The sequence below is a fragment of the Choloepus didactylus genome, chromosome 3 (assembly GCF_015220235.1).
Source record: "Choloepus didactylus isolate mChoDid1 chromosome 3, mChoDid1.pri, whole genome shotgun sequence".
In the NCBI taxonomy this organism is placed as follows: domain Eukaryota; kingdom Metazoa; phylum Chordata; class Mammalia; order Pilosa; family Megalonychidae; genus Choloepus; species Choloepus didactylus.
The window spans coordinates 170,633,558-170,645,425 of record NC_051309.1 but is presented as its reverse complement, the minus strand read 5'-3'; the positions used below and the strand labels follow the sequence as shown (position 1 = coordinate 170,645,425).

The following is an 11,868-nucleotide window of genomic DNA, read 5'->3' as shown; positions in this document are numbered from 1 at the left end:
TTGTTTTTATTATTTTGGCTGTTTGCCTTTACTTTTTGTTTTATCCATCCCGCTTCAGAATGCTGGAAACTGGAGGAAGTCTTTGAATTCCAGTTTCCCTTCCTCCTTCAGTCTAGAAACTGACCAAAGCCATGCAGGGAGCCCCTCGGAAATTAATGAGTCACGGCCACCGGGCCAGGGGAAGAGGGAGTTGCAGCACGTTCTTTCCCACTTGATGGTTTTGCAGCACCCATCATCGCCCCAGTCTGCTCTTTATTTGGAGTTAGGGGGGGTTTTGTAGAGAGGAAGTCGGGGGCTGCTCTGGCTGCATTCCCTGCCGGGGCCGTGTGGGTGTCCTGCGTGTAGCGAGTCCCGCAAGCACCCCCTATCCGTGCCAGCACCTGTTGGGCGGCCAATTGGCGGCCCAAGCCCGCGCGAGCAGACTCGGGTAGGAGTTGCGCCTCCTGCAGTGCTGACCCCCCCCCACCCCCGCTCCAGTCGCCGCCTGCGGGAGAGCTGCTCAGCCTCCCTCGCTCGCCCGCCGCGCGCTCCGCCCGGGCTCTGCCCACGGCCCCCTCCTCCCGACTGCCGCCGGGCTGGGGGAAGGTGGAGAAGGGGAGGGGACAAGCCGGATCCTTCGGGCCACCCCGGCCTTCTGTCTCACCCGTGCGGAGACGCCGCTCGGAGCCCCGAGGTTTGAGCCGAGCCCAAGGCGTGGGGGGAGGGAGGGGAACGACCAGGACCCTGCAGTGATCCGGAGCTGCCGAATTTTCCTCGGCTTCGAGGAGAGGGAGACCCACCCAAACAAGGTGAACTTTGGTCGCAGAAAACTCAAGCCAGGTGCCGGAATTCGTGCTGCGGCGGTCGGGACCCAGCGCAGGCTTGCGTGCCGGGCGGTGGAGCGGGAGCCCAGCGGCCTCCCTCCGCCCGCGCCCGGGGCGGCCTCGGCCGGGAGTCCCCCGAACCCTGCGGCTCCGTGGCCCGGGGGAAACACCGCGCCGCCCTCGCCTTCTTTCTTCCCCCTCCCCCTTCGGGGGTGGGGGTGGGGCGAGGGAGAGGGGCGCCCGGAGAGCCGCATCAGTTGGCAGCTTTGTTATTGATCAGATAGTGCACGCCGCCAACTCGCTTCCAATCTGGCTTCGTGCAACCCTTGAGTTTTCGCCTCTGTCCAGTCCCCTAAACTGACAGGTGCTCCCAGCAACTCTCCGGTGACTTCTCGCCGCTCTCCCGTCTCCCCCGCGTCCCCACCCCCTCTTTCCTCCCTCGCCTTCACCCCCACCCCCACCACTTCGGCACAGCTCAGGATTTGTTTAAACCTTGGGAAACTGGTTCAGGTCCAGGTTTTGCTTTGATCCTTTTCAAAAACTGGAGACACAGAAGAGGGCTCTAGGAAAAAGTTTTGGATGGGATTATGTGGAAACTACCCTGCGATTCTCTGCTGCCAGAGCAGGCTCGGCGCTTCCACCCCAGTGCAGCCTTCCCCTGGAGGTGGTGAAAGAGACTCGGGAGTCGCTGCTTCGAAAGTGCCCGCCGTAAGTGAGCTCTCGCCCCAGTCAGCCAAATGCTCCTCTTCGGGCTTCTCCTGCTGACATCTGCCCTGGCCGGCCAGAGACACCGGACTCATGCGGAGTCCAACCTGAGTAGTAAATTCCAGCTCTCCAGCAACAAGGAGCAGAACGGTAAGACGTCTCACCCATTCTCTCCCTTCTTGTTTCTCGCTGTGTTTGTGTGTGTTACGTTGGAATTGTGCCTTGGTATGTAATGTAAAGCAGCCTGCGAGGGTATTATCGTCTCTCTATCCATGCAAATGCGCGCTCTGTTCGTTAGCATGGACGTTTGGAGGTTACGTGTAGTTTGCAACTTTGGAAACAGCCACAAAGCTCTAACAGGGCAACGTAAACGCCACTGTAGCCCCAACTGGAGAGAGGACATTCTGGGAGCGATTGGGAACGTCAGTCAGTTCAAAAGCACATTGCAGGACCTCTCACTGCCAGAGTTGGAAGTTCAAGAACTGCGTGTAAAAACGAATCCAAAATGAATGAGTCTTGGCATGTTTGACTTAACTCAGATTTTTATTTTGGCGGGGTGGGTGGGGAGTGAGCGGTGGAGAACGCTTCAGGAAATGTACCAGATGCATTAATTAGAGCACTAGAGGTAGAGAAGCACCAATTAATCATTCAGAAGATAGGAAACACGGAGGTCAGGAGGCCGTGTGGACTTTTTTAGGGGGATTAAAAATGTATTTCTCTTGCACTCTTTTTTTTTTTTTTTCTTTTAAGTGCCTTTGTAGTCTGAAGTCTTTACCTTTCTGGTGGTGTGTTTTTCTATGTGTTGGTGAATGACTGCTGTTTTGTGTGTGCTGGAAACGACTTAATCCTGCATAGGAAATGAGAATTACTTTCAGCTTTCATGTGTACCTGAAATGTTTAGAAAACTCTCAGATGCACGTTCCCTTGGGCTGGGATTGCTCAGTGCTGGAGAAAGGCTCCTTTCATAAAGTCAGGGCAGCTTCAGGGTGTGTAATTTGCTTAGCCTCTGAACCCCATATGATTTACATCATTCCATTTCTAAACTCTTTTTCTCTTGATCTACTATTATGAAATCATTTTTGAGAATACTTTGTACATGGAAATTTTATACTGCACATGAAACCACAATGTTAATGTAGACTGTCTAAAATTAGAACATGAAACACCTTGTTTACAAGTAGTGTCTCCATGTTATTTGAAAAGAAACTTACATGTTTTTACTGCTTTGCATGTCATCTGTTCATATTGCAAGGATGCTGTCACTTCATTAACCAGGCAAAATGAACACAGGCACCAAACCTAGAAAATGAGATTGGTATGTACTATGTTTTGAGGCCTTGGTAACATTTTCTTTAAGTTCTGGGGTGTTCAAAGCTTCAATTTTAAACCAAAACCCTCTGATATGTTTATCTTTAAGATAAGATAACTGAAAATTATTGAGTACAAAAATAGATAAAGGATTCCTAGGACTTTAGTAGATATTATTTTAATTGTTGCATGTGTGACAAGGCATAGTACCACATTTATCCATCAATAATATTTATGTGGTTGCTTCTTACAACTTGCTAATGTGATGGCACATGGCACCTGCAGGCCACTTGAGCTGCTGATCAAAGAGCAGCCTAGGGATGTATCTCTAATCACAGGAGCTGCAGAGGGCTGGGAGAAAGTGATCAAAGAAGCCACAGCACCAGCCTTACCCTGGCAGGAAACAGATCAGACCAGCCTTTGTTCTTCCTCATGTAAAATAAATGTCCAGTTCAAAATATTGCTTGTTACTAGACAGACTTCCCTCAAATGACAACAATGCACAGTACTTCTGGCTTCTGTCCCCTATCTTTGAGTTTTCTTGTTGGCTACTGTTTCCCCTACCCTTAGCAAGCCTGTGCCTGACATCTGTCTTCTTCCTCAATTCTCTTTGCTACCTGCGCCTCTTATTGTCCTTTCCTTGTAGTCCTCTCTTTGTGATCCACATGCCTTCATCACTTTGAAATGGTCCCCAGAGCTCTCATGTGGCCATTGGCCTCTTTGCCAGTAGCATCCAGAGTAATTTCATACCCTCAGGAGAGGAGAGTTCATTAAGCCAGGCCACCCACATTCTGTTGCCACCAGAGGCTGGGCCATTTCCATTCCTAAGATGCATGATGCTAAAAATATCCTGGTTGTTTCCTAATCTGTGGGCAGAGGATTGGGCTATGTTTAGCTCTTGAGGGGTTGGCAGCAGGAAGTAACTAGGGGTAGGCTAACTACTCACCTTCTAGCTTTAAGCCTAAGGAGAAGTGGGACAGGCCAGCACTAGGGGGCAATATAGAGCTATTTTCCTGCACATATCAGGTTGATTTTCATTAAGGTTCCATCCAAGATTTGAGGATAACAGGTAGATGATAAAGAAGATCTCCCTGGAATGTGATCAGATTTGCTGAAACTTGTACTTTTTTTTTTTTTTTTTGACTGAAATTTTCCATTCCTTAATGTGGTTTTTTATTTTTTTTTTCCTCATTGGTTGATTTTTGATTGACTTATTTGCTTTGTCTATTTAAATGATTATTCAATTCTGTAAGTAGAAAGCCTTCTCAGGATGTCACACAGAAAATGCCACTGGCACAGTTCGTTCATTGCATCATTTTGTGCAGAGTCTCCTAAGTGCTAAATCAGAAAAGTCCAAGTTGGCCTTTTGTGACTATGATAGTTCATTCTTTCTTTTAAGGATTCTTCATCTATTCTCTTTCCTCTAGTATTCCAAAGTCTCAAAAGGTATTGACTCAATCAAATCCCCTGGTCTACTCCATTCCAATATTAACTTAGTGGCATAATAATAACTTACCTGTAAAGGGAAATTGGTTGCTCTAGTCAATGCTAGTCATATGGATTTAGACTGGAACATGACATGTAGGGATGCTTCACAGTTAGTTTTGGGAATATGTTCCATTTACCCTATTACTTATCTGATTTTGGCAATATTCGATTGCCATTCTTGCCATTTCCTGTAAAAATAGCTTTACTCTCCAATAGTGTAATTTGCATTTGTGTCCTTCATTCTTAACCTTACTTCTAATCCTGAAGCCTCAACATCTAATCTAAGGGGCTCCAGATTTAATTTAAGGGAAGTGATTCAAGATAAAAACATTGACTTGCAGGGAGAGTTTCTGGCGTTTACTGCCCGAATGACTAAGGGAACAATTGCCAATATCCCTGTATGCTAATTTTTTTTAGGTATGAATGCCTACTGTGAGATGATTAAGTTCTGGGATAATGCTTCTGAGTTGTAGTAAAGTAGATCAAGTACAACAAAATACATAATGAAACAAGTTACTTTGCTTATTGCATATAGCAGAAATAGATGGCAGTCACAAAGTTGTTGGTGAGGCTATGTCTCATCCACCATGCATCATGGGTGAGTGATTTTAATTTATCCATTGGCTTAGAACATGCTTCTTACTTTACTCATTTTCCTTAACTATTTTGAATGTAAATTTGGAACATGCCTCCATTAGTTTGGATTGCCATTATGAACATCTCTTACTGTATGTGCTCTTGTCCTCAAGGGCTTTTGTGACATGTAGGGCCCTTTACTTTGAGGACAAATGACCCCCTAATAATGTGTTTTTGAGCACATATATCTTGTGTTTATATTTTTTCTCTCTTTTTTTCAGACTTTGCTGTTCTTATCACTGCCAATGTGACTATGTCTAACAAAACCCTGTCCACTCCCCCTTCTTCTTGGGTGGCAGCTACTAAGTTCGATTTTACTGAAAAACAGATAATCACAATCATTGGAATAGTGTCAAGAGTGAATAGGCCCTGAGAGAGGACCAAAGGGACTTTCCTTTGAGTTAGTCTGTAAGTTTTAGTGCATGACCTTTGTGACATTTATTTTTGTTATTCAGAGGCTTTTTTTTTTTTTTTTTTTAGCTTCCCCTTGGTTCTCTGCTCTGTTCCAGATAGTTAAGGAAGTTGAATAAGCAAAGTACCATTATGTAATGGTGCATGTTCTTTTTCACAGTAGGTAACCAGAAAGCCCTATTGTATTTTATGGTAACTTTTCTTCTCCTACAGATTGTTCACAAAATCTTTGACATTTAATCTGTTATACTTTTGTATTTACCTCTCAGAGATGTTCTGAAGGTATAAAGGATGTAGGATTCTACAAAGACCAGTGTATAATTTGTTAATTAGTTGTAAATAGATGCTAGGATCAGACACTAACTTCCCTCAGTGTTGTCACTTTTTATGTATCTCTGCCTCCAGCACCTAAATCTTAGCTTTGCCTATTCTTATTTCATCTTTCCTGAAACTTCTTTCTTATATTTCTTATTTATATTCACTTCCACTTCATGTTTTTTTCAGCCTTTGTAGGGCTAGTAATCTAAGTTTTATCTATAAACTTTCACAACTATTTTAGAAACCAAAGTTGAACAATAAATGATCTGTAGTAAATAAATAATATTTGAATCAAAGCATCCTTAGTGCACCCCCCAAACAGTTTCCAGGACTGCTACAATTTTTTCCCCATAAGCTTCTATTTGTAACAACCAAGATGGAGAAGTCATAACCAAAGTCCCTCTATTTCATTAGTCTAATTTTAATGTTTCTGATAGTTTTATGTTGAAAACATTATATACAGCAGGAATATTCATTGACTTCTTTTTCTTTAAATGCCTGTGATTGGGAAATTTGTGTCCCTGGTCAAACTGGTATTGCTTATTTAATTTAGGATGTTTTGTTCTCTGCTTTTGCTTCTGGCTAACCGCCATTGATGATTTCACTTTCCGTGTCAAAAATAAGTTACATTGACTCTTACCTACTTCCTCCACCCATGTCCCTGCTCTTGATGAATTCAAAAGGCATTGTGATGCCTGAGAGGAGAGGATATTCTACTAAAATCTAAAGCACTCTGTTGAAGCTACCAGACCAGTTCAAAAGGTTCAGGTGTGTAAAACCTCTAGTTTGAACTATCTCTGCACTCGAGTGTAACCCGACTCCATAAAATCCTTTCATGCCCCAAATATCTGTACAATAGTCTTACTTAAAGTTTGACTTTTAAATCTTTCTTCCTTATCTTCCACCTGTCCTTTGGACTTAGAGATTACGGAGTGAAATGATTGAGGGACGGGTCCTGTTTAATTATAGCTGTACAAAAAAAATACTAACCGAGTGTAGAATATTTATGCTCTAAAATTAATCTTTTATAAATTGGTCATAATCTGCCTTTTACAACTCTGTGAATTGTTGTGTGTGAATGGACAAGTTGAACTAATTGATGAGAGGTCTTACAAAATGGGTCATTCCTGCCTATCTATATCAGTGCCATACCATCCCTGTTAAGAAATTCTTTATGCCCAATCTGTCCTTTGTAGTAATTAGTCCAATTAATTTCTTTCTAGTGAAAACATTTTTTAGGCATTCTTTTTCCATTTGAAATTTTCAGTGCTGCCATAGGGCTTGATATTTCAGCAGTCATTCTCATTATACCTCTTTTCCAGATGTTAGCACAACTTGATAGGGAAAAGGGATCTCTGATATTTTCAAACATTATTTAGAAGATGCAAGCTGCCATTGATTTGAATTTCAGGACTAAAAGTGTATTTTTTTCTTTCAAAGTGAGTCAACCAGTCATATTGGTTCTCTTCACCATTTGTTGACAAGGAGTTCAGTCATCTTTTTGTTCTCTTGTGGCGTCCGTCAGCTGTATTACTCTTGGTCACATATCATATGTTGACTAAATTGTAATCTAAGTGTTTTAACTATATATAACTGTTTTATTAAATAAATAATAAGTGATAAAATTTTTGCTTATTATTTTTCTCTAACACTGCTTCTAACTCTAATTTTTTTTCCAACATCCCCTTTCCCTAAGGACACCTCCAGTGGTTGATTTTCCGCTGATATGCGCCACTACTAAATATTGGTTTTAAATAATTGAAATACATCCTGTGGGTTGGGAAGGAGTCACTGCTCCTCCTTGAGGACAACAGATCCATCTGATTGTCCAGAAACTAGAGATTAATGCCTGGTACACCTGGAGGCCTCGAGAGCACTGCTCCAACCCTGCTGGCTCCATCCTGCCCGAGCCGAGGGCCTGCTGCATTTGATGTTAGACACCTTGACGTTGTTAGCATGAACACTTTAGTTCATACTGGAGTTAAAACTCCTCTCTTTCTGCTTGCTTGGCACCTCAGGCCTGATCCATGGCTTGAAGAACCTGGATTAAGGAAGGGGTACAGCCTCTTTCAAGCCTCCTTCCTGCGTTTATTTTGGCTCTGACTCCTCAGGTTTGGGGGAGATGTGGGACAAGAGACATGGCACACTGGGATGGGATTGCAGCCCTCAGTTGTTGTTCCTGCTTCTCTGGCTAATGTGGGCCTGCTGCCTTTCCGTTGCTCGTACCTTCCCATCACCTAGAGTAAGTGGATCACCTCCTCAGAGAGGTGTTTTCTCTTACCACTCTATCACATCAAGATTAATGAAATGAAGAGCACTCGTTGATATTCTTTTTGTTTATTAATTATCTTATTTATTGTCTATCTGCTGCTCTTCTCGCCATAGAATTTAAGTTCCTTGAGAGCATGGACCTTGTTGGACTTGCTCTCTGCTGAATCTCTAGCACTTGGAACAGGGAGTGGTATATAGTATATGCTCAATAAATATTTGTTGAATGGTTCTAAGTGCTGTGCCTTATTAGAGTAAGACTGGTGGTGACTAAAATAGCAGACCGTCTTGAAGATGTCTTGTTGGTCTTGGATCTTTGACATTGTTTGACTTGTTTTCATAGGAGGATAAACCTCTTTACTTATTGGTAGTAATGGGATGTGCCAATTAGAGTATTATTTCACAATCTTGGTAAATATGCTATGTTACCAAGTGAGCAGGTACCAGCCAGGTTGGTTGGTTTCCTAGAATTGGTGCTAGTTACACTCTTAAAAATGCCATTGCTGTGTGTATCTTAATATTTTCTGAAGATGGGAGTTGTCATGTGATATGAACATTGCTCATTGAAAGCTGTGAGGCAGGGCTTAGGGATGGTGAATGACTGGCTCACCTCTAAAATAGAGGTGCTTTCCATCTTTTGTTTGTGGCTCCCAGATGCCAAGAAACTTTGCCCAGGCTAGAAATCAGCACCAAAAATGGCATACTGAATGTTAGTGCTAGAAGGATCCCAAAAAGCCTATCCTCACTGTTGTGTGAATTGAGACTTAGAGAGCTGAGGTGACTTTGTCAAGATCACTCTTGAGTGCATGGATAGTAAACTGCAAATGTGGTGATATGTTTTTCCTTATGTGACAACCAGTTAGACAGATGGAATTCTAGTTTCAAAATTCAGATGCTTTGCATAAGAGCATTTCTTTGTTAATTTAAATTATAGCATGTTTTGCAGGATGAAAGGGAGGTGAGACTCCCTTGTTCCTGAAACATTATCTACAAGAATGCCAAAGAAAATATTTTTAGAATAATCACGTTGATCAAATATTACAGATAATCTGGCTAATATATATTGTAATACTTATGTTGGGGTAGAAATATGGCAATTTGGCAAAAGATTGGGATTGATACTATTAAGAATTGTCAACATTTTATGGTAGAGCCTTATATTAAGCAGGTGTACCAGGATCATTGAATGAATGATGTTTATATTCATATTTTGGTTTAAGATTAGATCACAGTGAAGGGGATGGTTAAGATTGAAATGGTTGGTTTCACCAGGAATTTTTAAAAATAATTTTGAACATTTTATTTAGCAGAATGTCTCATTAGTAAAAGTACCCTAGAAATGAGTGAATAAACATGGTTTAGTGAGCCCTAGAAACCATGCCTTTTATTCTTTTAAAATAGATTTAAAAGTGTCCTTGATTTAGATTTATACTGTATCGTATATGATATTCTGGTTAGAAGTACAGATTTCTCTTTAAAATCAATAGCTGTAGTCTTGAATGGGTTGCCTAAAAGAGAATTTACTTTTTTAAAAATTTGTTTGTCAAGTTCCTAAATTTGAGGACAGAAGGACCTAAACGTATGAAGAAGAAATGTAATAATTAAATTTTTCATTTAAGTCATGCTTAGTTGTGATGTTTTTGGTAACTCCTTATTTTGACTTATATTTCATGAGAAAACATCTTTAAATTTAGTTTAGCTAATTTTATCTGTTATCTGAACTCACGTTAGACTGCATATGCCATGTTCAAGTGGTTACTTCCAGTTCCCTGATGACTGAATATTCTCCTCCTGGATATTTGCCTTGTTTCTAAATCAAACATTTTTGCTGGTCTGGCTTCACTATTTTGGCTTTCTTGGTGTCCTGCTTAATTCCTCTTTTATTTTCAAACTATACCTTTTTATACTTGGCTTTTTCCCTGTCAAATAGTAAATGAGTCATTTCTCACTCAAATGAAGTGTGTATGGAGGTGTTACAGGGGTTTAGGAAATAGAGATAAAGTGGAAATCTGGTTTGAGGCAAACCAACATCCTCCAACAGCACAAGGCACGTTACTACGAGTGGAAGGATATAGATTTGTATTGCTGCTGTGTACTGGGTAAGAAACCACTAAGATCTGCCAGGAAGGATATGTGAGAGGCAACGTTTGGTTGCATTCATTGGGGGAAGTGGGATGGGTCTGAACAACTCCGAAAGAGCCTTTAGTTTTGTGATATTTAACAATTGAAGAGCACCTGTTAGGTGCTACACTTGTGCTCAGTGTTTGCATGTGGTGTACAGTTCATCTTTATAACTTCCCCATGAGGTGTTGAAAAAACACTGAGGCTTCTTGGGCTAAATAAGGTCCCACAGCTGGTAAATGTTTGGACCTAAGTCTGACTCCTACAGTGCCACGTGCCTCTTCCTTCATAAGTTAAATGGTCTAACGTTTTACTAGCACATAGTTTTCATTCAGCAAATATTTATGAGCATTTGGTCTTTGCTAAGCTCTGTGCTAGGTGCTGGGTATACAAAGAAAAATCAGATGCAGTCTCTGTCCTTGAAAACTCTGAGACTGACAGGGATGGCAGAGCCTTCCCTTATCTCATGGTCTGTTAGCGCTGCATTCAAAGTGCTGTGGGAACACAAAGTGCTTTATTTCACTTCCAAAAATCCTTTATCGATTTACTAAGTGGTTGATTCTGCTTGCAAAAGAAGTGCAAGGAAAAAAGCTTCTGCAAAGGAGGTGACATATTTTGAAGTGGTTCTGAGAGGGTAATGGAGGAAAGTATTTTAGGCAGAGGGAAGAGCTGGAACAAGAGAATGGAGGCACAAAGGAGCCTATCGTGTGAGAACAAGAAGTCTCAGAGTGTCAGACAAGGATAGAGGCAGGAAAAAAGTGGAAAGGTATCCTGGGCATATGCATTCAAAACCCCTGATGGTGTTTGCTTCCTGCCCAGTTTGCGGTTAACAGAACAAAGTAAAAAGTTGCCTTCATGTTAGAATTTAGTCAAAAACCTTTATTTTCAGTTGTTTTCTAACAAGCGCAGAGTAGCCGAGTAGCAAGAGTTTTGCTTGGTGTCTGAAGTTAACTGCTTATTGCTGGAATTTTGTTTCAGTCATTAGACATGCTTGGAAGTTCTGAACTGGTTAGAAGGGCAGGCTGCACAGCCTCAGTTCCACTCAAATAAGCTAAGCCTGTGTCCTCACCACTCTATATTCCCTTCTTTATGTAAACAAAGAGCTATTTTCACACTTCATTCACAAAATGGATGTCATGAAAAATAAGACCACCGGGTGAGGGATCAGGAGATTGTGATAAAAGGGAGGCATTTCTAGCACACTGAGTTAATGTAATGAAGCTATTGCATTGCAAGAAGCAAAGAAAATAGCCTTAATACTGTTAAGGGGAGGGATTCCAAGTTTCATGGAAAATTAATTATGATGGAACCCAGTATTCAGTAACTGCATCATTTCACTAGCGAGGTTCATTCTGGCCTCTTGTATACAGTGTTAGAAATATTTTGGGGTATTTAATTACTCGAAATGACAGAACTCTCTTGGTGGATGTGCTTTCTTGATGCCATGACCGTTTTTGCAGCTATGCTACTTACATTCTAGAAAAGCCTTGTTCATGAGTGGATACTATTTTAAGCTTTACAGTGTTTGCAAGATAGAGCTTTGCCTCTGTGCTCCTCATTGCACCTGCCTTTAGCCACTGCAGAGATCAGAAACCATTAACAGAAGTTGGGCTTATGTAGTACTTATCTCATGTTGTTTCTGGCACTTATTTTTGCTGGGTGTTTATAAGGACATTTGTCTTTTAAAGAGTCATATTATTTATCCTTTACTTTCCACTGAAGAATAAATCATAGCTTGTTTCTCATACTGTCACACACATTCATAGTCTGGGATGATTAGAAATGCAAATTGGAGTAATTAAAGCAAAGT

At 41.6% G+C, this 11,868-nt stretch overlaps 1 protein-coding gene across 1 annotated transcript in view; it reads left to right on the top strand.

Moving 5' to 3' along the window:
- Positions 1-587: 587 nt before the first annotated feature.
- The window catches only part of PDGFC (platelet derived growth factor C), a 252,820-nt gene continuing 241,539 nt past the window's right edge, over positions 588-11,868 (top strand). The window contains 1 exon segment of the mRNA XM_037830890.1: positions 588-1,658. Coding sequence (XP_037686818.1) covers positions 1,541-1,658 — 118 coding nt within the window. The 5' untranslated portion in view covers positions 588-1,540.